This window comes from Protopterus annectens, chromosome 6.part1 (genome assembly GCF_019279795.1).
Source record: "Protopterus annectens isolate FY-2018-M chromosome 6.part1, PAN1.0, whole genome shotgun sequence".
NCBI classification, from domain to species: Eukaryota; Metazoa; Chordata; order Ceratodontiformes; family Protopteridae; genus Protopterus; species Protopterus annectens.
In genome coordinates, this window is record NC_056738.1 from 423,539,258 (window position 1) to 423,566,854 (window position 27,597).

Here is a 27,597-nt window from a genome sequence, read left to right on the forward strand (position 1 = left end):
GGAATAATAACTGAACTGGAAGTTAGTCAGTGTTTGCTGAATTTTATTATTTGCTAGTAATTACAGGTGTGGGGGTAGCCACATTCTTTGATTTCCTGTCCTTGCCTATTTAAGTGGTACAGTGTGAAATATTTTCTGCTTAAAAACCTCAGCTTTGGCCGGCTAAGAACTAGCTGTATTCAAATGGACGTATAAGAGAATTTAAGTACCTTTATCTGCACTTTTTTTTCAAAAAACACAGTATTTAAATTGATTTTAACTGTGTTGCAGGAATATTAACTGAACTGGAGGTTAGTCAGTGTTTGCTGAATTTTGTTATTTGCTAGTAATTACAGGTGTGGGGTAGCCACAGTCTTTGATTTCCTGTCCTTGCCTATTTAAGTGGTACAGTGTGAAATGTTTTCTGCTTAAAACCTAAGCTTTGGCCGGCTAAGAACTAGCTGTATTCAACTGGACGTATAAGAGAATTTAAGTACCTTTATCTGCACTTTTTTTTAAAAATACAGTATTTAAATTGATTTTAACTGTGTTGCAGGAATATTAACTGAACTGGAAGTTAGTCAGTGTTTGCTGAATTTTGTTATTTGCTAGTAATTACAGGTGTGGGGGTAGCCACATTCTTTGATTTCCTGTCCTTGCCTATTTAAGTGGTACAGTGTGAAATATTTTCTGCTTAAAAACCTCAGCTTTGGCCGGCTAAGAACTAGCTGTATTCAACTGGACGTATAAGAGAATTTAAGTACCTTTATCTGCACTTTCTTTTCCCAAAAATACAGTATTTAAATTGATTTTTACTGTGTTGCAGGAATATTACCTGAACTGGAAGTTTTGACTCTGCTCTTTAGTTAGTCCCACCCACCCTCCCTGTTTTTATTTTGGTGTTAATCTTAGTGGCCTTGAAACTGCACGCCCCTCTTGTAAATTTGTGTTTGGATACTCCTTCTGGGCCCATCTCATTTGCTCCCTCAACTGAGTGCAGTGAGATCATATTCTGATTTCAGGCACTCCTACTTTGTACAAAGAGAGCATCTGGGAAACAGAAAAAAAAAATGTAAGCTTGTTTCCTGCCTTTCCTGTTAAGTGGTATAGACTATTTGTAGGCTTCTGAGCCCCCAAGCCCTTCTGTGTTGGAGGGAAGTCTTCTAGCTTAGTTTTTTTTTCTTATAACTTAGCCAGTTTTCTAGTTTCAGCACTCAAATCTGTTTCTTTGATCTCAGCACTTGTTCAGAAAAAAAAATTTCATCTGCTTTTACTGTACTTGTGTTTCTACCTACTTTATTTTACTTTTGCATCATCTTAAAAGTACTCGGTTGTATTTATTACTGCTTGGTATAACTCATTCTAAGCCTTTTGGTTTAAACACTTGGGCTTCGGACCAGTTGTTTTGCACTGAGAGGGTTTGTGGCCTGCACTGTAGTGGCAGAACAGGTAGCTTTCATCCTTCTAGGTTGGGAACTGCTGATTGAGGTCTCAGTGTCTGTTATTCTAAAATTGTTTTAATTTTGTTTTAAGCACTTGGGCTTTCAGGCCAGTTATTTTACATTAAGAGGGTTCGTGGTCTGCACTCTTGTGGGAGGAGAGGCTGGACTCTGCCCTTCTGAGCTGTGAATTTCTGGTTAAAGGCTTATAGTGCATGCATATCTGAACTGCTTCTTACTGAAGTTGGTGCGCCTCGTTTGCTGTGACATAGACTGGATTCGGGCCTGCTGGATCTAGCTTTGTTTGTGTAACTTGAGCACTAATCCAGGCATTCTCTTAAGTATTCAATTGTATTTATTACTGCTTGGTAGTAACTTGATTAAAGTGTAGCTATCATTCTAAGTCTTTTGGATTAAGCACTTGGGCTTCAGACCACTTGTTTTACATTAGGAAGGTTTGTGGCATGCACTCTGGTGGCAGGACAGGTAGCTTTCATCCTTCTAAGTTGGGAACTGCTGATTGAGAGCCCAGTGTCTGTTATTCTTAAAGTGTATTAGTTCTGGTTTAAGCACTTGGGCTTCAGGCCAGTTATTTTACATTAAGAAGGTTCGTGGTCTGCGCTCTTGTGGGAGAAGAGGCTGGACTCTGCCCTTCTGAGCTGGGAGTTTCTGGTTGAGAGCTCAGTGTCTGTTATTCTTAAAGTGTATTAGTTCTGATTTAAGCACTTGGGCTTCAGCCCAGTTATTTTACATTAAGAAGGTTTGTGGTTTGCACTCTTGTGGGAGAAGAGGCTGGACTCTGCCCTTCTGAGCTGGGAATTTCTGGTTAAAGGTTTATAGTGCCTGAATATTTGAACTGTATATTACTGAAATTGGTACACCTTGTTTGCTGTAGCATAGACTAGATCCAGGCCTGCTGAATCTTGCTTTGTTTATATGCTTGTTGTTTGTTTGCTTGTTATTTCCCTGGAACGCTAATTCCACCTAATACGCGGCTTCTCAGCGCTTCTGTGGATCACTAGTGATATCTGCATTGCTTACTGTACTTATTTCCTTGTTTCACTTGAAAGAAGTTACTGTTTGTCGTTTTTGCATTTAAGTTACCTGTAACACATTGCACTTAAGTTACCCTGCACTTGCTCACTAAAGCAATTATATAAGTCAGCACTAAAATTTAAAAGCACTACACCCTCACTCCCCACTGGCCCTTGTTTTCAATTATAAAGGAATTCCCAATATTATTCTAGCATGTCCAAAGGTCAGTTGTCAATCTCCTCTCCGGTCCAGCTGGTGAATCTGGGAATCTTGAGGCAATGTTACAACTGCCTCATGTACACAGACAACCCTCTCCTCCTCCCAACAAATTCCAACACATGTGAGAGATGCAACCATATAGCCAAACTGGAGGCTAAGCTCTCTCAACTCAGTACTGGCATAACCAGTCAGGAGGAGAAGAAAACCACACTCACTACAATTCCAGTCTCACATAGACCTACCACGTCAGCAAACCAAACACATACTCACACAAAAACATACTCGGAGGCTCTAAATAAAGGTCTGCCTAAGCAGCAGAGACCACCAAAGCAGTCACCCAAGCAACCGCTACCCCAAAACAAAACACGTGCCACACATATCTCACAAAGCCAGTGTGCCGAACAGTCACAGCCCTTAAGACTAAACAACACACCTGATACACTTGTAATAGGTGACTCTATCGTCAGGCACACTGACGTCCCGCTCACCAGGCTGAACAAGGAGAGGGTCACGGTGAGCAGCCTGTCGGGCGCTAGGATCCGCCACATAACACAAGCACTAAGGTCACTCCAAGGCAAGTACAAATATGACTCAGTCATTGTCCATGCTGGTGTGAATGACCTGAGACGTACCTCCCTGGACTACATGAAAAGAGACATAGAGGAGCTCACTGAGCATGTAGCCCAGGTCGGTTTGACCCTGACCTTGAATAGCATCTTACCCTCACCAAGAATGATGCCACAATATGAAGACAAGATGATCAATTTCAACAATTGGCTTAAGTACTGGTGTCATTCAAAGGGGATCCAATGCCTGTCAGCTTGGGATGATATGCTCGACAAGCCACGATGCTTCGCTAGGGACGGCTTGCACCTGTCACCCCTGGGCTTTCGGATATTGGCCAATGCTCTTGGCTACCCCTATAGTGCCTTTTTTAGGCAAGGCTCAAAAGACAAACCCACCTCCATAGGTATCACAAGGGATAAGAAACTAAGAGTAATGCTACTCAACGCCAGAAGTCTAAACCTCAAGATGCATGCACTCGAAACTCTTTTTAGCATGGAGAACATTGATATCTGTGCAGTAACAGAAACCTGGTTCAGGGTTCCTGAGAGCATCCCAGCACTACCAGGTTATACCTCATACCATGCTTTTCGGCCCCAAAACTTGGACCGAACCGCAAAAGGAGGGGGGGAGTATTGATATTCATCAAAGATACCCACACCTCCAGGTTGGTGGCAAAGCACGAAGCATCAGAGACTATCCATGTGCAACTATCAGTGGGTAAAACTGCCTTCCAGTTTATAGCCTGCTACAGACCACCCTCCCAAACCCAGGAACCCCACTCGGCCTTCCTGAGAACACTGGAAATTATGAAGGTCTCTCCAAACGCCATTATATTGGGCGACTTCAACTACCCAAACATAGACTGGGAGCATTACTCTAGCTCCAACACCCTAGCCCAAAGGTTCCTAGAATTTATAAACTCAAATGCTATGGAACAACTTGTTACCACTCCCACAAGAGGGGAAAACATACTGGACCTGATCATCACCAGCATGGGGACTCTATGCTCCAGACCGGAAATGTATCCCTCACTGGTAAGATCAGACCATAAACTAATCTCACTGGATATTCACATCCCAACCCCACCCCCTGCCCAGAAAACCACAGTGAAAAACTTCTCTAAAGCAAATTTCACACTCCTCAAAACCGAGGTGGAATCCTTCAAAGCCCCCGGGCCTGTGGAAAATACGGCCCAGACCACAGAATCCTTTGTAAACGCATTCTATGAACACCTTCAGGAATGCATGGATCATGCAATCCCAAATAAAACCAAGACCCAGTCCTCCAAAGGCAGACGTCCTGTCTGGTGGACCCCAGCCATAAACAAACTATACAATAGAAGGAGGAAGCTACTAAATGATAGAGCAAAATCCCAAAAAGGGAAGGCATCACTGATCAGTATTAGCAAAAAACTATGGGCGCTCATAAAATTGTCTAAGGCCAGCTTCTAGAGAAAAATTGCACAGGACATCAAGGATAATCACAAGGCTTTCTTTAGTTATGTTAGGAACCTGGGTGGTAATTCCCAGATATGCTCAGAATTAGTCCAAAATGACAAAAAATACACCAAACCCACAGACATTGCCAACATTCTAGGTGACAGGTTCAGCGCAAACTTCTACCCCCCTCCCCACCAAAAGGGCAAATATCTATCCCAGCAGAGTGCTGCCCCCCTGACATCTCAGATGCTCAGGTAAGAGCCGCCCTCTCCAAAGCAAAAAACACAGCATCAATGGGACCAGACAGTGTTCCGGGCTGCGTCCTACATGAACTCCAAGAAGAGCTAAACCTAAGCATAAAACTACTGTTCAATCTCAGCCTTACTACAGGATATGTGCCCAAAGAGTGGCGTACAGCAACAGCGGTCCCTCTCCATAAAGGTGGTGCCTCAACGGATCCTGGAAAGTATCGCCCTATAAGCCTGACTAGCTTGGTCTGCAAAGCTATGGAAAGGATCATCATGGACCTCATAAATAAAGATATTGGGGACCTACAGACACTGGATCCTACCCAGTTCGGCTTTGTTAAGGGCAGATCCTGCCTCTTAAACCTGGTTGATTTCTTTGAAACAGTCACCAAGGCCATTGACGAGGGGAAGGTGGTCCACACAGCCTCCCTGGACCTCGCAAAAGCCTTCGATACAATACCCCACTCAGGCATTATAGATAAGCTCACCAGCTTAAATATAAACCCCTATGTCACTAGATGGATTGCAAACTGGCTCAAGGACAGAACCCACATGGTTAGAATTGCTGGAGCCATGTCAGACTCCAAACCAGTTACAAGTGGTGTCCCACAAGGCTCAGTCCTGGGACCTCTCTTGTTCGGTATATATTTCTCAGAGGTACAGGCCAACACGGAAGGACTGTGGCTGACCAAGTTCGCAGATGATTGCAAACTGGGCGCCATAATCGACTCTCCAGCCGACACAAGCATCCTCCAAAAGGGCCTCATAGAAACAGGCAACTCGTGCCAGAGCCATGGCCTCAAGCTAAATGCCAAAAAGTGTATAGTCATCCCCTTTGGCAAAAACAAAGTGCCCACAAATTACCACATAGGTGGTAATCCATTAAGTACAGAAGAAGTAATTAGGGACCTGGGGACCCAAGTTGATAGCAGTCTCTCATTTGACAACCACGTGGCCAAAGTGGTTAGAAAAACATTTTATATAGCCCACCTAATCATGAAGGGATTCACATCTAGATCAGGGGAGGTCATCGTGCCTCTTTACTCATCCCGCATCAGGCCCATAATTGCGTACAATGCCCCCTTTGGGATGTACCTTACCAGACACCTGCAGCAACTGGAAAGACCCCAAAAGTACCTCACCAAGAGGATCAAAGGGCTCAAACAGATGCCATATGCTGCCCGGTTAAAGAAACTCCAGCTGTACTCAGTGGCATACCGCCTGTTCAGAGGCGATCTGTGCCTGACGTATAAAGCCATGTCCAACCCGGAATTAATGGACATGCTGCACCTCAGAAAATCCAAATCCCATCGAGCTACGCGCTTGAGAGACTTGAACCTCAGCACTGAAATGAATAGGACATGCTGGAGGGACAGATTCATAACCCAGAGGCTCCCTTCACTCTGGAATAAAATCCCAGTCCAGGTTAGGCAGAGTCCCTCATTGACTCTCTTCAAGAGGAATCTTGATGAGTGGATGGGAGATCGTAGGTTTACCCTGGTTATCACTTCTGTGTCACTGTTAGACAGAGGCACAGTATACTAACCTCGAAAAAGGGCATAGCAAAATAAATTTAAAATGGGTGGCGAAAGCCAAACGCATTCTGGCTAGGCTTATAAATGCCCTAGGGCAGATGGCCTAGTATGAACCTATGAACCTATGAATGTAATAGAATATTTGGCACTAACTCTACCGGCATTTCATTGAAACCTCAATATGTGGCATGTATCTTTACAAAAAAGTTTAGTTCTAAGCAAATTGTCCACACGTCTGATAATGGGTCCTGAATTGTAATCAACTTTCCACTAGAAGTTTAGAATACTGTGAAGTGTGAGAAAAAGCCGTGCTTATGATGTGCTAATGAGGTGTTAAAGTAACATTGGCAATTAAATGATTTACACTGTCAAAGATAACAAAAAAATAACATGCTTATGATTTGCTAGGGTGCTGCTAAAATAAAATCACCAATTAAATGATTTGGACTGTGAAATGTAACGAAAGTTAACATAGCATTCCCTCATAGTGAGTTGTAGCATTTCTAAGATGACATGTTGTATTGAAAATTTATATATATCCCAGAATATAAGTTGGGTTATTAATGATCTCATCCTTCCCCTGCACAGCTAAGTCATGCCATCTAAAGAAACTTGTGACATTTGAGCTAACAAATGCATTTCTTCTGTCTGCTTTGGATTTTCTCACAGTTCCCAGGTTTGGGTGTGCACGGAGAATTGCTGTTTAAAAAGACAAGCATGGACAGTTGGCCACTATCAGCAACATCTGTTTTTCTTTTAATATTAGGATGAAGGAATCATCTGGCTGGCAGCAAGTTTTTTCTAGCCCTCGCCTTGACTGGGTGATAGAGCGTGTGGCATTGAATGCTAAGGTTCTTAGTGGATCTCTGGGAGAAAATGACAAGATGGTGGCAGTGGCTTCATGCAGTGAAATCATCCTGTGGGCTATACAAGCAGATGGAAATGGCAATGAGATTGGTAAGTAATGCCTGACTATATTTTAATCTTATCATATGGGAGGAGAGGTAGATCATTATCAAATATGGCCCTAGGCAGGATAATGGACCAGCACACCACACACACACACACACACACACACACACACACACACACAGACTCCAATTACTTGTTTTTCTCTCTTTGTCTCTGCCTCCTGTTACCATAAACACTGTTCAAACCTGTCTCTGTGCATACTCATTTATTCTATACTTGTACAGTGATTAAAGAGACTTGGGTTGAATTTAAAAATTGTATTTCAAATTTCATAGTACAAACAGTAATGGCCATTCACAAAACCAAACAGTCTTGCATTGAAAACAGACAAACGTGAGCAATAGTAAGCGCATCTTCCTTTGTAACTCACATTCATTGAAGGGTAGGGGAATGGAATGCAAATCCGAATGCACACAGGATGAAACTAAGCACAGATAAGACAGTGGTCATGGCAGCAAACTGGGGAAATCAGAAGCTGAAAATAGAGATAGAAGGGAAGATAGTGGAATAGGTAAACAGCTTCAAATATCTGGGAAGGGTAGTTGAGGAGAAGGGTAGTCTGAATGAAGGGGTCCAAGCTAGAATCAGAGGGGCTGCAGCCAACTGGCATAGAGTATCACGTGTAGTCTATGACAAAAGAATGCCAAAGAAGCTGAAAAGTAAGGTGTACAAGACAGTGGTGTGATCAGTACTACTGTGTGATACAGAAACCTGGGCAGTAAAGGCAGAACAGTTGAAGCTAGAGGTGAAGGAAATTAAGTGCCTGAGAAAGGTGGTAGGATGCAGACTGTGGGATAGATGAAGAAATGAGGACATAAGAGCAGAAGCCAAAGTAGCTACAGTTGCAGGAAAGATCAAAGAGAACAGATTACGGTGGTTTGGGCACATGTGTAGAAAAGCAAAAGACAATCTGGTGAGGAAGATTTGGGACAGACAGCAGGAAGAAGGTAAGAGGAAGAGAGGATGTCCAGCAAAGAGGTGGATGGATTGTGTGAAAGAAGATCTGCGACAGTCAGGCATGAGTGTTGAAGAAGGCATGAGTGTGGCACTGAATCAAGAGAGTTGGCAACAGTTAACACGATACCCTAACCCCACGTAGAAAAATGGGAAAAAGGGGGCTGATGATGATGATGATGAGTGGTGGATTATGTGTACCTTGAGTCCCCAGGCTGTTTTCTAATGATGTACTGCCTGCACACATTTTTAGTATTTTGTATAAATGCATGATGTTAAGTTGTCAATCTCGCCTTCATTCTTGCTGGATGGGTTCGGAGCCGATCCTCTGCTCCGACTCGGCACTTGCTAAGCTTGAGAGTCACTTTTACCAGCTCGAGGCAGCCCCATATCCCATGATGCAAGGCGGTAATTACCCAGATCTCGTTTGCCGCTTCGCTAATGAGGTCATCTTTTTTACCAGCTCCTGGTAAGTGATTTTTCATTGATATTTGTGAAAGATTTAGGTACTTTACCCCCTAAAAATTTATTCCTTATAGTTTTTTTAGTGAGTCTTATTCACTTAGCTCCATACACATTCCCTTTACTTCTCTTATTCATAGGTTTCTAGTGTTTTGGGCCTTAGGCCTTACCCTCCCTCACAGTTCCTGTCAGGTTTTCCTTAGGTGTGTGTGCGTGTTGTGTCTCACTGTTCTGACTTTTTACTTTAGTGTCTTTTTGTCTGATTGGTGTGTGTGTGTGTGTGTGTGTGTGTGTGTGTGTATGTGTATTAGGACTCAGACATGTCCAAAGATACTAGGGTCTCAGGTTTCAAGAAGTGTGACTCGTGCTGTCAGAAGATGTCTCTGACAGACGGTCACACTTCTTGTATTTATTGCCTGGGACCCCTACACCTGCAGGACTCCTGTGCTATTTGTCATTCTTTCAGCCAGAGAGTCCTGCAGGAACGTAGAAATAAGTTGATCCTCAGGGGTCTTCTTAAGCCTGAGAGCTCCCCGGCTAAGGTCGGCTCCGGGAAGCCCTCCAAGCCTCCCAAGACCCAGACTTCGGTGTCCAAGTCTGTGGTCTTGGTTCCGACTCCGCCAGAGTCGACATCGGCTTCGTCCGGAGCCAATCCTTCCTTGTTGGAAGCATCAGTACCGGCGCCGTTCGGCACCGATACCCTGGCTTTGGCACCTGTGTCGGCTCCAGCCGGAGCAGACACCCTAGCGTCGAAGCATGTCTCGGCTCCGGCTGGAGCCGAGATATCTTTGTCTCCGCTCTGTCTGGAGCCGAAAGTTCTTCGGCTCCGATGGCTCCGTCCAAAAAAAACGGTCTAGATCTCCTTCATTGGAATCTATACACTCAGCTCCAGCCTCCCCCTTGCTTTCGGAGCGGAGCCATCGGAGCCGATCATCGAGGTCTTCCAGGCTATCAGACCATGACTTAGAGAGAGTGGTGAGTAGGCTATTAAAATCACTGGCACTAGCCCAGATGCTCCATAGCCCGTCTCAACAGACGACCGCTATTCTACACCCTCCTGAAATTCCTCCTTCGACTCTCCTTCAGAGTTCGGAGCCGGAGATTATTGGTACCGTGACTGTTGCTGCTTTGGAGCCGATACCACACCTTTCGGCTCCGTCGTCCTCGACTCCTATCTCCTCCTTGAGACCGTCCTTGGAGGGATCCGGGAGTCGGGCTTCCCTGGTCAGTTCCGAGGGGGCAAGTGGCATCGGACCCTTGTCCGACCCCGTTCTCCCTCTCGGAGCTTCGGCCTTGGTGAGCTCGGCCCCGACATCTGCTTCGGAGCCTTCCCTTTTGGTGGGACCAGGGATCCCTGTCTCTTCGGAGCGGGATTTCTCGGCCCTCCCTGGGAGGGGAGCCTTCGAGGTGATGAGGAGTGTGCTAGCCCCTGAGCTTAGTCAGCAGTCGGTTCCTTTAGCTCCTCCCTCTATGGTGCCTGTAGATGCCTCTTCCCGCTCTCTTGCTCCCGGACCCAGAGATCCATCGCCCCAGGGCTCCCCATTGGGAAGAAGTTCCTCTTCTGAGGTTTCTCCTGATCCTTCAGGTGAACCCGCGCATAAGAGGACCTGCAAGAGGAAGCACTTAGACTCCCCTGAGTCTACAACATCACATACTGATTTAGATGAGTCGGAGGGGTCCCCAAGATCCCCCTCTGAGGATGTCTCCTTTTCAGACATCCTTGAACTCCTGAAACAGAGGGGGAACTGGCCCTCCATTAATCCCTCCGAGGATGAATCGGTATACCTGGAGGCTTTTGGATCTCGACCCTCTACCTCCTGGGTGTCTCCGCCTTTCGACCTTCTCATGGAGGTTATAGCTCGAAAGGCGTGGGCATCTCCTGATTCGGTGGAACCAGTCCCCAGGAGACCTTCAAAATTTATTACGGCCCCTGCTGAAAAGCAGTTTCTTACTAAAGGTGTCCCGGTTGATGCTATGGTGGTGGCAGCCACCAAAAAGGGACTTGCAGATCCTTCCGTGCCAGTCCATCCACCTAACAAGGAGTCTAGGACCATGGACAGGTATGGCAAGCGGATGTTTTCCTCAGCGACCTTTGCTATGCGTTCGCTGAATTATTTATGTCACTTCACCAGACTTCAAAGAGACATCCTTAAAGAATTGGGTGAAGTAGTACAGGATTCGTCAGCAGCAGGGGCTCAGGAAAAGATTGCCTCTCAGCTGGGAATCCTTAATTCCATAACCAACTCCTCCATGTGGCTCATTTCTTATGCAGCCGATGGAGCGAGTAGAGCTGCAGGCACAGGAGTGGCTCTCAGGCGTCAGTCCTGGATGCGGCTATGTAATTTTGCAGACCCCTTTAAGGCGTCCTTCACAAACTCTCCCTTTGATGGGGCAACATTGTTTGGCCCTCAGGTGAAGGACACTTTGACCAGGTGCGAGCAAGATGGCAAGACTCTCTCTGCCATAGGAGTCCGTTTTTCCACCCCTTCTAGGCCTTATCCCAAAGGTCAGAAGGGAGGAAAAATGTGGTTCCGAAAATCTCAGGGAGTCACGGCTGACGCACGTGGCCAATTTACCCCCAGAGGCAGAGGGGGTAATAACAATAGATGCCGCCCTAGGGGCAGAGGGGGTCTGCAGAACCAGGGCAGCAGAGAGCCTCTCTCTGACAAGCCCTTCCAGCATCCCTGAGGTGTTGCCCGACTGTCCACCCTTGGAGGCAGTCGGGGAAAGATTGTCGCTGTACCCAGAAGCCTGGTTTTCCCTCTCTCAAGACAGATGGGTACAGTCGATCATATCCGAGGGTTACAAGATTCCTTTCGAGGAAAACCCCTTTCCCCAGAAAAGCTCCCTTCCAGACATTCCACCCGGTCTAAGGGAAATTGCAAAACTAGAGGTTTCAAAGCTTCTAAAAAAAAGGGCCATCCAGCCAGTTCCAACAGACCATTTACAGTCTGGAATCTAATCAAGGTTCTTTTTGGTTCCCAAAAAGACGGGAGACTGGAGACCAATATTAGACCTCAGCAGGCTCAACAAGTCTGTCAAAAAGACAAGATTTCGGATGGTCACACTTCAATCGATTTTCCCCTTTCTGGGCAAAGACAACTGGATGTGCTCCATAGACCTTCAGGATGCGTACTATCACATAAAAATCCACAGACGCTCCAGAAGGTTTCTCCGCTTTCGGCTGGGGACCAGTCATTTTCAATTCAGAGCCCTGTCCTTTGGTCTCACTACAGCCCCCCAGAGTGTTCACCAAATGCATGGCAGTGGTCACGGCTCACCTGAGACGTCAAGGATTCCAGGTGTTTCCGTATCTCGACAACTGGCTCCTCTCAGCCACCACCAGGCATCAACTTCTCCAAGCCAGAGATTGCACTCTACGTCCCTACGGTCAGTTAGGAATTTCGATCAACTTCGAAAAGTCTTCCTTATTGCCCTGCCAATCTATTACTTTTATAGGCACAAATCTAGACACTACTCGGATGTCAGCAAACCTAACAAGTCAGAGAATCCTAGATATCCAAAACCACGTTCGGATCATCCTATCCAGCAAAAGGGTACAAGCCAGGTTGGTCCTGAAAGTGTTGGGCCTCATGGCAGCTGCCATCACACTTCTTCCTCTGGCAAGTTTTTACATGCGTCTCCTACAATGGATGTTGTTCACCCAATGGTCCTTCCAGCAGCTTCCAATGCATCACAAGATCCTGGTGACACAAACCTGCAAGAACCATCTATCCTGGTGGATTTCCTCTCCTCTAGTCCATCAGGGCAGACCATTTGTTCCCCCGGCCCCGGTAGCCACGGTCACTTCGGATGCCTCCCTGATCGGGAGGGGGGGCATTATCAGGGCAGGTTGGTTCATGGCACGTGGCAACCGTTCGAATACCACCTGCACATAAATGTCCTAGAGATGAGAGCAGTGCTTTTAACGTTGCAAGCCCTCAGCGACTTTCTTCCCTTAGGAACTATTGCAGTTCACACGGACAATATGTCCATTGTGTGGTACATCAACAAGCAGGGCAGAACCAAGTCCTATCCCTTATGTCGAGAGGCTCTCAGACTTTGGCAGTGGGCGATCTCCTCTCATCGGTTTCTGGTAGCAACGCATATCCCCAGGAAAACCAACATAATAGCGGACAAATTGAGCAGAGCTATTCTCATGCCTCACGAGTGGTCTCTCAAACAATCCATAGTGGAGGAGATTTTTCAGAAGTGGGGCCACCCATGCTGCGATCCTTTTGCTACACCTCAAAACAGCAAATGCCCAGACTACTTCTCTCTCTTCCCACTTCCGGGCCATCCCCCCAGAGACGCTCTTACCCAAGATTGGCCCCGGGGACTCCTTTATGCTTTTCCTCCCTTTCCATTGATACCACAAGTACTCCAGAAAGCTACCGTTTTGAGAGCCAAAATGATTCTCATTGCCCCTTGCTGGCCTCGACAAATTTGGTTCCCGTTCCTTCATCGCCATCTCTTGGTGCAGCCTTGGCATCTGGACCCAGCTCCAGATCTTCTAACCCACCAGTCGGGTCAACTGCACCGGTCCGTTCCTTCCCTCAACCTCACAGCTTGGTTGCTCCACTTCCTTCCTTAGCCAGGCTTCCTATGATCTCTAATCCCGCCAGAGATATCATAATAGCTTCTCTTAAATCCTCTACCAGAAGGATTTACTCTAGCAAGTGGAAATGCTTCTCCTTTTGGGCAGAATCTAAGAACATGGACCCCTTTACTGCCCCTATTCAGTCAGTCTTGGATTTTCTAACGGAGATTTTTCACTCGGGTTCTTCGTCTTCCACAGTCAAAGTTCAGTTGGCAGCAATCTCGAATTTTCATGTTGGATTTGCAGACCACAACATTATGTCCCACAAACTTTGTAAAGCCTTTCTCAAAGGAGTGTTCCTTCTTAGACCCCCTGTCAGGGATCCTCCACCACAGTGGGATCTAAATTTAGTGCTGACATCCTTGATACTTCCCCCGTTCGAACCGGCTGCTTCATGTTCATTAAAGTTTCTTTCTTGGAAGACACTTTTTCTAGTCGCTATTACCTCGGCTAGAAGAGTGTCTGAACTTCATGCCCTTTCTGTTTGTCCCCCTTATTTGGTCTTCCACAAGGACAGAGTATCCTTGAGAACCAATCCATCCTTTTTGCCCAAGGTTGCTTCTAAGACAAATTTAAACCAGTCCATTGATCTTCCTGTATTTTTTCCAAATTATTCTAACAGGGCGGAACAAAAATTACATTACCTAGATGTTCATCGCCAACTCAGATATTACTTGGACAGAACGAAGCAATTTAGGAAGTCTGATCAGCTTTTCCTTTCTTATGCTGAAAATAAAAAAGGTCTCCCTGTTTCTAAAGTGACCATATCCAGGTGGCTATCTTCCACCATTTCTGACATTTACCAGCTTAGGGGCAAACAACTGAGCTCAAAACCTAAGGCACATTCCACAAGAGGCCTAGCCACTTCTACAGCTTTTCAGGCCAGGCTACCCTTAGATACTATTTGTGCAGCAGCCACTTGGGCCACTCCTCATACCTTCGTTTCTCATTACAAATTGGATTTGGCCTCCAGGGACAGGGCAAGTCTTGGTTCCACAGTTCTCAAGAGTCTGTTCCATTGAGCTACCCAAGATAGAGGTGCTAGGGACACGGTCCCATCCAGCAAGAATGAAGGCGAGATTGACAACTTAACATTTAGAAGTTATGTAGCTACCATAACATTCCATGTTAGTTGTCTTCTCTCGCCTTCTTTCTTGCGTCCCTCCCTCCTGTCCCCCCTAGCCTGGACAGACCTTGATCTCCCTATTTCTCTGGAAGATTCTTCTTCCTTGGACACCAGTTAGTTCTTGACCTTGGTTACCTGGTTTCCCTTTATAGCCTTTTTAGGTTAGTTGCTCCTCTTTCCTTGGTGGAAAGTTTTCTAGGCAGTTTGCCTCTAGATACCAAACGAGATCTGGGTAATTACCGCCTTGCATCATGGGATATGGGGCTGCCTCGAGCTGGTAAAAGTGATTCTCGAGCTTAGCAAGTGCCGAGTCGGAGCCGAGGATCGGCTCCGAACCCATCCAGCAAGAAAGAAGGCGAGAGAAGACAACTAACATGGAACGTTATGGTAGGTACATAACTTCTAATTTTCTTTGATTCACTTTCCTGACTGTTTTAAGTAGTATTTCGTGTTTACTACATCAACATTTGTTACAGTGGGTTGTAAATTTGTAGTTTTGTGCATTTTTTTCCACCAGGTAGTGAAACAAAATAGATTAACCATTAATGTCAAAATCATAAAAGGCCACTTAAACTACTGTCGTAATTCACCAATATACATACATAATTAATTCCACTTTATTTACTGTGTGCACATCACGTCTAATTTTGATAAAAATTACAATAGAGTATTCCACTTTGCTGTACACAAATTCACACTTGTCCTGCAAAGACATTCTAATAACTTTTTAGCTTTATCAGCTTAGCAGAGTCAGTCATTTTATCCACAGACATTACCCAAACCCAGCAGTCATAGCTACATTGTTGACTCTAACCTTTTTGGATGTTCATATATTAAAAAAAAAAAACAATAATAATGACTAAATTCATGTTTCAAATTTGTTTCACTCATACGGTTGCCACCCCTCTGTTTTTTTCCGGACTGTCCGGAAATCAAGCTGATTCTCCTGTAGTCCGGAAAACACTGTACAAACTCCAGTATTCTGTTTCAAAAAAGGAAACAAGACTATCAGAGTTTGTAAATTGGCTGATTTACTATGCTTTTCTGTAAAAAAAGCATAGTAAATCAGCCGAAAACAGGCAGCGTGAATGGAAAAAGAGGGTGTTCCCCACCAAGTGATGTCACCGTAATGTCACAATATTGGGCAACTGTTTCAGTGATTCATCTACAAATTGCAGTGCCTGCTGCTTTTGAAGAATAAAGTACCTAGGTTACATTAAAAAAGTTGTGATGGTCAAATTGGCAAAACATTTCCTGAGCTAGATTAGCTATGCAATAAGGAATGGCTGTCAAACAGTGACAACAAGTTCACAGTTACTGGACTTGGTGATGCGAGGGGTGTGGCTTTACTCTGGTTTTAGCCACAACTAAAGGTGGCAACCCTATTCAGTCAAACGCACAGCAGCCAAATTATTGAAACTTAATTCACACATCCCTTATTGTTAAGGAGAAATACATTACATGAATTTATTGATAGTGCTGGATGACCTACTTGACATTACACAGGCATCAGAGCATAAGATCCAGCCATTTGTAATGCATTTTAAATAGAAGAGCATTTATGACAGCATAAGAAATATTAACCACCTGATAACATATGATAAGTTAATATGCATTGCTGCAGATGTATACGCTATCTGAACAATTCAACATTAAGCTATTACAAATCAGAGGTTGATGCTGGCAAAAAACTTTGCATTTCAGTGATTCATCTACAAATTGCAGTGCCTGCTGCCTTTGAAAGTACCTTGGTTACATTAAAAAAAAGTTGTGATGGTCAAACTGGCAAAACATTTCCTGAGCTAGATTAGCTATGCAATAAGGAATGGCTGTCAAACAGTGACACCAAGTTCACAGTTACTAGACTTGGAGGCCCAGAGACCATTAAAGAGCCTAGCCAAATTTCCCTTTCCTTCAAAGCATTATTTTAAGTGACTTGCACAATGTCACACAATAGGTAAATGAAGGTGGGAAGCTTCAATCTCTGTTCCCTTGCCACAGGAAGCAGCTCATTAACAAGTTGCAGCTCTAGTCCTCTGTACTAAATGGAAGAGTAATTGTTTTTTAACTAAATGCTGAATTCCTTTAGAGTCTGATTTCTACAGTAATGACCGTGTAATGGATGCTGAAGATGAGATGCTCCTGATTATTGCTTCAAATAGTGCAGACTATATGAACTGACAAATGTCAACTCCTTTGCATTTGTTGAAGGCTACAGAAGAACTACTGAAAAATATATTACTAAAATGCAACATGTTTAGGCTATATTACACAATCCAGGCCTATTAAAGATCATTCATTCTTTAGTGCAGTGAGTAAAGCAAAACAATTAAAGACAGTGTAAATACTGCAGCAGCATTTATTCAACAAACCATCAGAAATATTACTGCAGTCTGTTTTTTTTGGGGGGGTGCTTTCATGTTTGCGGGACACCTACATCTCATTTCTGACTTTCCTATATCTTCAATGTCATCGAGAATAGCTGTCTCATCTGACATCACTCAGTACAGGTTTGACCTACTTGAATAGTAGTAATGCTGTAGTGTTGCAGCATGCACCTCCCAAGTCAACAGAGCTGGATCGTGGACAAATGGGGCTCTATGCAAGGTAATGAATCAGATGCCCACCAGCCATACCAATTTCCTATTACTTGGCTGTCTGTCCCCCAGTTATTAAACCTATCAGTGTACATACAATTGTCTTTACTTTTACAATTACCACAGAGATTTGGATTTCATTTAAAGCTTTTATTTCAAATTTTATAGAAAAAAATTGACAGCTATTTTCTAAACAAAACACTCTCAACACTGAAAACAAGCTTAACATGAGAAACGGTAAACTTCTCTTCTCTTGAAACTCACATTTAGTGAAAATGCATCTGATAACCCATTAAACTACAAGAGAATTGCTGGGATTCATCCTTAAATAGCTTGTAGTAAATTACTAATAAGCATTTGTGTGAAGGGTACAAGAATTCAAATGACAAATGTGTAAGACATTTGCTAACCTCTTGGGACAGCCCAGGGGTATTGTCTGGTGAAATAACTTAGCCAAGTGACATAGAAGGCTGAGGAAATAAAGCAGGGGTATCAAGCTCAAAAGAACACAAGAGCCGCAAATAACCCCAAGGATTTTTTTGGGGGCCACAAGTTCAAGTTATCCACAAACTATACTTTTTTTCTAATTCACAAAAAAAAACTAAGTTACAAAAAAATTTGGTTTGAAGCAACAGACCAACACTGTTCTATTGTATTAATTTCAATTATCCTGGTAATTTAAACTAAGCTCTATACGACAAAGTATTTCTTGTTCAAGAAACATTGTTTCCTTCCTTCGTTTTGACTATGTAGCTGACAGACAGCAGTTTGAAATTACCATTTTGTCAACATTAGGCTTTATGTCACATGAAGCAGCCACTTGCAAGGTAGCTGTCAAGTGTTCGTCAGTAAAACTTGACTGGAAAATGGATTTATTGTCTTTCATAGATGAAAAAAACAATGTTCACAAATGTATATACTGACAAACATCGTAATAATTCAAACAGCTATAGAGAAAAGCTTTGGAAACTTATTTTGACTTGTGTACTTATAAAAATCTGGAACGCCAACATCCATGTACTTCTGTTTCAGAACACTATCACACTGAAGTTCCAACAACTCCACCTGGAATTCTTCAGAGACATTGTCAACACCTATGGAAAAAAGACATAATAAAGATGACAAATAGGGGTTCTAGTGTTTTGAAATCCTGAAACTGACAGTCAAATTCTGCTCGTAATCTAACTGCATCTGAATATTCTTTCAAAAACTGTTCTTCGACTGTTCTGAGTGACTGTAAGGATGAGAAATGAACTAGGTTACCATCCATCAGCTGTTTCGCCCACAGGGAAAGTTTGCATCTGAAAGCCTTGATACTGTCATACATCCATGTTTTCTGTTTTGTGCCCTTGAGCTTGAGTTCATTCAGATGTTGTGCAATATCTGTCAGAAAAGCAAGGTTAGATATGAAGAATGGATCACCTAGCTAAGGAATTTCATTTTCTTTCATTGCCACGAAGATTGCTATACCCTGCCACAGTGCAAATAATCTTTTCAGCACACCTGCCCTACTTGGCCATCTGACAATTAAGTGGATAGAAAGTCACTAAACTGGTGGTGATTTAGACTTCTTGCACATAGGTTAATTGCCTTAACAACATCCATGACTTCTTTCATTTGCAGACTTTTTCCACACAGTACTTCCTGGTGCAGAATGCAATGAATTGCAATGAAGGTGTAAGCAACACCAACACTGTTGAGCTTTTCTTTCAGTAACTCAACATCATCAACTTTTTCAGAAAACATTGAGGGTTTACCATCATGCGCTACTGAAACAAGCTTATCCCATGGCAATTCCGACTTCTCTATACATTTTTAAAGTTTGCCAAATATGTCACATCCCATGGTTATGCCTTTCAAAGGCAACTGGTCTAGTAATTCTTCCATAACATTCAAGTTCCTGTCCACACCTCAAAAGAATATAGCGCAGTATGTGGTATCTGTTTTGCCAGTGCTCTCATTAAGGACAACTGAAAAAGCTTCAAACTGCTTTCCAGCTTCTGGTGCATATTACTAGCCAATTCAGTAATTCTGCTGCTCACTTAATTTGCAGACAGACTTATACCTTTGAACACTTTCTTCTTGTTTAGGCAAAGAATTTTGCTTGCTTTTATGAAGCAGTCTTTAATGAACTGGCCTTCGGTGAATGGATGAGACAACGTTGCGATTATTTCACTGATAAAGCATGCTTGTACTGAATTTTAGCTCATTTTGTTCAGGTTTTTGAAGATGTTTTACTGCTTGGCAAAAACTGATTTTAGTTCATGAACTTTCTTTTCCCTCATTTTGCTTGTAATCACGTCATATTCGTTACCATGGATAATTTCATAATGCCTCCGTACATTGTATTCCTTTGGAAAGGAAAAGGATCGATAGCAGATGAGGCATTTGATTTGATTGTTCAACTCAGTGAAAAAATATAATTTGTCTTACTTTTCTTGGAAATCATGCTTTTCATCTAAAATCTTTCATTTCTTAGATGACAACATCATTAATACTAGTCTGCAATAACCATACAAAGAAAATTGTATTAGTTTTAAAATTTTCTAATACTGAAACAAGCACTTCCTATTAAGTAACAAATGATGACTGCAAATTATAAATAAGTATTGTGTCTCTCTCAGTTCCGTTTGTGCCACAAAATAACCTCCCAATACTTTCTAATTTTTAATTGACGTTACAAACTTTTGTTAGTCTCTTTCATACACACACACACAATCTTTGGGCAATTAACCAACATAATCCTGAGTTCCCTAAGACAGCCATGTAAACCACCAGGAACAAAGAAATCCAGCAGTTGGTGCAGACTGTAGAGATAATGGGCACCTACCAAGTCAGATGTTCCTGGTAATCAAATGTCAATAAAGTTAATACATTTTTATCCTATAGATTTCAGGTTGCTGTACCCATTTTACTCCTTCACTCATGCATTTGTGAATCCTGGGTGAGACAAGAGGATATAATTTACCTAGGGTTCTCTATACCTTGCGTGTTCTAGGTAAGCATTAGTTTATGATGCAACAACTCCAGGAATTGGTCCATATTCCTGAATTGTGTGCTTTTTTGCAATTCACAGTCAAGTATCCAAGCTGTCCACACATCCCTTCTTAAATGTGGTACATCACCTTTCATATCTGAGTTGCAATCCACGAACTTGCCCGCAGGTTCAGTAGTTTGTGCAAGTATGTGCAAGCATTTCACTGACACACAAAATAATTTCCCCCACCAACCCCTTCATCAGCATGTCTAAGTATGCGCAAGCATCAAAATAACCCCCCCCCCCACCATTCCCTTCCTCAGCATGTCTAAGTATGCACAAGCACTACTAAAATGACATATTTTATTTGTCTTACACACACACACACACACACACACACACACACACACACAAATATATATATATGTGTGTGTGTGTGTGTGTGTGTGTGTGTGTATATATATATATGTACACATGTATATGTATGTGTTTGTAGAAATGTATAAACACATGTAAAAACACACACACACCTCCCATTGCAGCTGACTGAAGTGGACTGAATGCTGCTGCTTCTATACTGACATGGTCTGTTTCATAACGAAAAGAAAGAAGTGATACCTGGACTGAAATTACTTCTTTGTTAATGCTAAGTGATCCATATTTCACATTCATGCACACATTTGCTCTGCATCCCAGCTTATTGGTTCAAAGCAATCACAAATGAAAAAGGAGCCTCACAGGATGTTTGCTAACTGTCTTTGTCAGAGTGCATCCTAGCAGGGGATTTTTTTTGTGGATGGATGGATAGATGAGCAGCCCAGCAGTTTTTATTTAATGTTGATGAGCTGCCCATCATGGAAAAAAAAACTTTTTTAAAATTTTTTTAAATGTTGATAAACAGCCTGTCAGGAATGTACTTTATTTACTTAATGTTGATGGCCAGGCCTCCCAGCCATCGCCAGGACCTAGGCAGCTGCCTAGCTCACCTAGTGCTGGCCCAGAGGAGAGGAGATGTTCATAAAAAGTGTTGTCTTTGCTCTAAACAATGTCTAGCACATGTAATTAATCCTGCAGCAATTTCAGTTCAAATTCCAGGCATTTATACCTCCTTTGAGGAGAAAGTAATTAACAGAAATCATTCATGGACATTTTTTGTATGTAGTTCTTAAGTGGAAACATAAGTAACAATTGTGTGTCTGTGTGTGCCATGGAGCACTCTGTGGTAAATTATCAGGGCAAAGAAGCATTATGCCAAGGAATAGAGAAAAAAGGCTTGCACTTATGGGGAAGTATGAAGGGCCCAGAGGTAATAGTCACAGGAGCTGTAATAGTTTACATCTTTTGAAACGGAGGTTTTAGTTTTTGTAGTGATGCAGCTGAACTGGGCATTCACTGTTTAAAGTGGCCCTATGTCTAAGGATATTTCCTTCAAAAAGATTAATTCATCATTACTACACTGTTTGGCCTTCTGCCTACCATTATCAGTCCTCAGATTATTTTATCAAACAGACACCCTTTCCATTATCACAATATTGTCTCTTTTTTATTCTTGTCACCTTCTAGCTTTTCTTCACAATGATGATCCCTAATGCAGTTTTAGTCCTGTTATCTGTGCTGCTTGTTTTTGGTAAGTTGCTGGTCATCCTCAGCAGTCGTTCTAAATATGCTTACTTATATTTTACAGATGCGTAAAGCTGAAGCCACACCGACTAACATGGCAGCATTCATAAAACTTTAATGAAAATAAATAAAACAAGTAAAATGTATAACACGATAAGCACTTTTAAGCGTTAGCCCTTCATCAGATCATAACTCAAGTAAAAAACTGCTGTGTTTAAAAACCATTACCAGTCAATGCTAAAGATTCCACCCTCTTAAAACGGGTTTTAATGGGATTAACCCATTGAGTCCCAGATGTGTGTCTGCTTGCATTTCTGCTATACATCATACCTCAAGTAGTTCCGTAGAGCAATTTATATATTATATCTCCTTTTCTAGCACTCCCATAGCAATGTTGTAGTACAATAAAAAAAAAACTGTGATCCTTATGAATACAAATATGTTGAAAGAGAGCATTGTGCTTCGCCTTCAATCTGATGTCACTAAGGTGCTGTAATATGTTGTCTTTAAGCCACTTGCTAGTTTTACCCACATAGAACATGGGAATTTTATTAAGTTTCCTTTACCAAAGTGCTCAACATCTACCAATCTAACAAGCTCTGTCATCCTGCATCCAACCTTTGGCCCATTGTCAAGACATGAAAAACGTGTTGTACAAGCAGCAATTTAAACATGTCACTAGCTATGGATTATGTTGTGATCAGCAGCATAGCTTTCATAATACTTTCAGCACTTGAACTGCCTTAATCTCAGATGTATAATACCCTTAATGAAGAATTTATTTTGGCTGTGGTGGTAATTGATATGACCAGGACATTCAGTTATGATCTACTACTAAACAAACTGGCCAGGATTAATTTTGTCATTGTACTGATGTGATTCCAAAAATTATCTAATCAAAAGAACATTTCAAGAATACAAAAATAATCTATTTTCTAATAATACTACCCCAAATACTGGAGTCCCTCAGGGTTTTGTTTTAAGTCGCCTACTGTCATCCCTTTTCATTAGTGATTTCTGTTTAGACCTCCCAATACTGAACATAATCCTTTATGCCAGTAACTAAATCATTCATTTTACTACAGGCCAGTCTAAACTTAGTTCACTGATTTTTGCATTTGGTCCATAAGTTACTTAACCCCCCCCACCAAAAAAATGTCTTCCTCAATATCAAGTAACAAAAATATCTAGGTCTTACTGTACACACTTGCTTAAGGTTTACAGCAAAACTGACAACATTTCCACTGAAGTATTGGTTTATCTCAAGCTTTGCTACAGAATCTCTCACCCTTTTGCCAGGAATGTTCGTATTTCTAAACCTGTTTGCTCTTACAGTTTGTTCTTGCTATGTTTTCACTCAGTCTACAACATGAGCAAAACTAGTCTATTGAAACAAAGATTTGCAGATTTGTACTCTTATCTGACTCTAGAAGACATCCCTATGAGACACTAAAGGTTATCAACTGGCTTCTTTCACTCCATGCCACACTATTTCTCAGTACACTCCTTTTTAAAATCTTGATTCTTGGGCACTGCCCCCATTTGAGATGAACATTGCCAAAATTACTCCCTAAGTAATGAGGAAGAAAACCTTTTGCTATCCATCTTTCAGGTCAGTTATAGGTGAAAAGGCTTTTTGAGATTTGGCCCTGCCTCCTGGAACAAACTGCCTAAGTAAGTAAGAAATCATCAATATTTGGCAGTATTTAAACAGACATTAAAATATCACCTACAAAAAGATGACATTAGCACCTGCTTTCATGACAATGGATAGCATTCAATTGCATAGCCTTAACTGTTATGTTTTTAAATGTTTTACTGAACGTGTGGATTATTGTATCTTTTTTATTCTGTTTTTTGTACAATGCTATGTTGAGTGCACTGCATTTTTTTCCACACTGAACCCTGGTCTTGACTGAAAGGGGTTAGTACTCCAGTTAGCCTACCCAGTCAGTTAAATAAGTCAATAACTAACTTCTGTGGTGATGCACTTTAATCTGAAATTATGCTGTTGTATGGCACCTTCTGAGAAGAGGTAGCCATTTTAGCTCTCCTATACTGAACTCACAGAAATTGTTAATGAGCTGCTATTTACAGTTGTAAATATGAAAATCAGTTCCCCAAGGGGTGGTAACTGAATCTTCATGCCTGAAAAAAAGAAAGAAAAAAATACAAGAAATCAATCCTACATTTTAAGGACAGTACAGATGAAGAATGCTTGAGTTAATGCATGATTAGTGTGATTGAGTCAACTTATTACAGAAACAAAAGAGCAGTGAATTCTGTTTATATGGAACATAAACTGGGCAAAATGTGCAGTGACATATTCAAGAAGGGTGGCAAATCAGATTTTGTAAAAACTAACATCAAGAGAATTGAAATATAAGAGACACTTACTAAGCTCTCTGATGAGCTGTATGAAGTAAAAACTTTTACATCAGTAGTAAATGACAAATGTCTGAATATGAGACGAAGTGAGAAGGGCTATCATAAGATTGACAGAACATGAGGACAAGTCCAAAAGGGAAATTTGAGTTTCACTGAAGTTGTAGTTTTGCATTAACTTTATAAGATATCCACGCAGCAAATGGACTTCTATCCCTTCACAGGAGATCCGCGTAGAAGTGTCTCATTGCACGTTCATCCTCAGAGCAGCAGCGAGAAGAAGCCCAATACTAGTATTGATTAAACTACAAACATAGCGGAAAGGAGAAAATGATGACAATAAAGGCAGATCATTAAAAGCCAGGTTAGCAGGGTGGTGTTGGACACTGATTATTGAAGGAACATGCAAAGAAAGAGAAGTAGAATTATTCTACTTACGAGACTCTGTAGGGAAAAAAGTCTTAAATTTAAACTACTGCACCTTACAACATTCAAGATATTTTTCTAAATGGAGTTGAAATCTTTTTTAAATTGGGAGTTAGCTGCAACCAGTCTGTGGTCGAGAGAAGGGATATCAGTGCAGTACTACAGAATTCTACACATCAGTAAGAGCCAATGGAGAGAAGGCCTTTAGAGTAGAGTAACTGCATTCAGAAGCTAGGAGGAGGACCAGAGGAAGTTGGGGCTCAAATCAAGAGACTAAAAGGTATAGAAATATAGTACTTGGCCATGCTACAGGAACAGGACTCAGAATTAAAATACAACTTTGCATGTAGGACCTTGGAAATGATCATACTAAAACTAATTTTAAAGCTTTTTAAAAGTTGTTAGTTTAAAAGACAGAGTACTGCTGTTAAAATGAATGCAAGTTCATTTTTAGCTTTTTGTTCACAAAAAAGGGTGACTGAAGAAGGGTGTGTGTTTTTGGTGAAGGGAAGGAACCGGCAGGAAAAGTTGGTTTTTCAATTGCTTGGGTATAGAAAACTTCCTCAGTGTCCTGACCTTGCCCAATGCTTCTTGGAATTTGTTAATTCCAATACGCTGAACCAGCTCATTCTTACCCCCACTAGAGGAAGCAACATCCTTGACCTGGTTATTACTAACATGGGAAATTGTTGCTCAACACCAATAGTCAAATCCTCCCTGGTTAGATCCGACCACAAACTAATTACCATGGAAATCCACATCTCACCCACACCACCAGCAAAGGTAACCACCATGAAAAACTTCTCCAAAGCTGACTTTGGGCTCCTAAAACCAGAGGTGGCAAATTTCATGTAACCCATGCAAATGGAAAATAGGTGCATGACAGCCAAATCATACACCAATGCACTGTACAAACACATACATAAATGCATGGAACTAGCCATACCCAACAGAACCAAGATGCTGTCCTCCAAAAAAAGGAAGCCAATCTGGTGGTCCCCTGCAATTAACAAACTCTACAACAGAAGGAAGAAACTGTTGCAGAAAAAGGTGAAGTCCCAAGACTGGAAAAACTCCCTTATTAGTCTCAACAAAAAGTTGAGATCCCTCATTAAACCCTCTAAAGCTAGCTATGAAGGCAGAATTGCAGCAGACACTAAAAACAACCACAAAGCCTTCTATAGTCATATCAAGAATCTCAATGGCAATACCCAGATTTCCTCTGAGTTACTGCACAATGATACCTCCTGTACTGAGCCAACAGATATTGCCAACATACTGGCCGACAAATTCAATGCCAACTTTACCCCCCCATTGGACCAATCACAATACCAGAAGAATGCCAGGCACCCAGCATTACTGCACCACAGGTTAAAGCTGCATTGTCCAAGGCCAAGAATACAGCTTTCATGGGACCGAACAATATTCCTGGCTGTGTTCTACAGGAACTACAAAGTGAACTGGCACCACACCTGTGTGCCCTGTTCAATCACAGCCTCACCTCAGGCTTTGTCCCGACAGAATGGCGCACTGCTACAGTCATCACTCTCCATAAAGGGGGAGTGACTACAGACCCTGGGAATTATCGGCCCATTAGCTTGATGAGTCTGATATGTAAGGCTATGGAGTGCATCATCATGGACCTAATTAACAAGGATGTAAGGAATCTCCAAACTCTGGGTCCCACGCAATTTGGTTTTGTGAAGGGTAGATCATGCCTGCTCAACCTGGTTGAATTCTTTGAGTCAGTCACCAGAGCTGCGGATGAGGGCAAGGCAGTTCATATAGCCTGCATTGATCTGGCCAAAGTGTTTGATACCATTTCCCACTAAGGAATTATTGATAGACTTACCAAACTAGGCATGAACCCCTATATCACTAGGTGGGTTGCAAATTGGCTCACAAGTAGAACCCACAGTGTGAAAGTAGCAGACTCCAAACAGACTGCCGACCAGCCACAAGTGGAGTCTCACAGGGATCGGTCCTGGGTCCTCTCTTGTTTGGCATCTACATCTCAGATGTCCAGGCCAATACAGAGGGACTCTGGCTGAATAAGTTCGCCGACGATTGCAACCTGGGAGCCATTATTAACTCCCCAAGTGATGTAGACATCCTACAGAAAGGCCTCACTGAGACCAACGACTGGTGTTGAAATCATGGCCTTAAGCTTAATGCCAAAAATGCGTCTTCATTACCTTTAGAAAAAACTCAGTTCCCACTAATTACCACATTGATTGTATCCCACTGAACACAGAAGGCATTGTAAGATCTGGGGACACAGGCTGACAGCAACCTCTCCTTCGACCACCACATTTCCAGTGTGGTCAGAAAGTCCTTCTGTGTGGCACATCTCATTACCAAGGGTTTTGCATCCAGGAAGAAAGAGGTCATCATCTCTCTCTCTACTCTTCCCTCATTAGACCAATCACTGAGTATAATGCCCCATTTGGCATGTACCTCACTAAACACCTGCAACAGCTGGAAAGGCCACAAAAGTACCTCACAAAGAGGATCATAGGCCTTAAACACATGCCCTACATGGACAGACTAAAAAAACTCCAGCCTTTCTCTGTCTCATATCATCTAAGAGGTGATCTCTGCATGGCTTACAAAGCCATGCCTGACCCAGCCATGTTAGAAATGTTACACCTAAAGAAATCCCAATCCCTCTGCACCACATGCTCCAGGGACCGCAACATCATTACCACAATCAACAGAACATGCTGGAGAGACAGGTTCATAACCCAGAGACTGCCCATGCTCTGGAACAGACTTCCCATACATGTCAAGCAGAGCAACTCACTGGCCCTTTTCAAGGGAAATCTTGATGAGTGGATGGGAAATAGAAAGTTCACCCCTGAGATCACTCCAGTGGCTCTACTTGATAGATGCACCGGGAACTAACTGTGGCATGATGCCAGGGCACTTCTATGGGCTGGGCTTGTAAAGGTTCCAGGGCTATTGGCGTAGTACACACATATGAACCTAAGAGTCATAGACAATATAGCATACTTAAT

At 42.5% G+C, this 27,597-nt stretch overlaps 1 protein-coding gene across 2 annotated transcripts in view; it reads left to right on the plus strand.

Moving 5' to 3' along the window:
- Nucleotides 1–27,597, plus strand: part of LOC122805610 (BTB/POZ domain-containing protein KCTD3-like) — a 2,987,990-nt gene that overhangs the window by 1,660,707 nt on the left and 1,299,686 nt on the right. For both annotated transcript variants that reach the window (XM_044075857.1, XM_044075858.1), the window contains exon 6: nt 7,228–7,418. In XM_044075857.1, the coding sequence (XP_043931792.1) occupies nt 7,228–7,418 (191 nt within the window). The remainder of the gene's footprint in view (nt 1–7,227; nt 7,419–27,597) is intronic.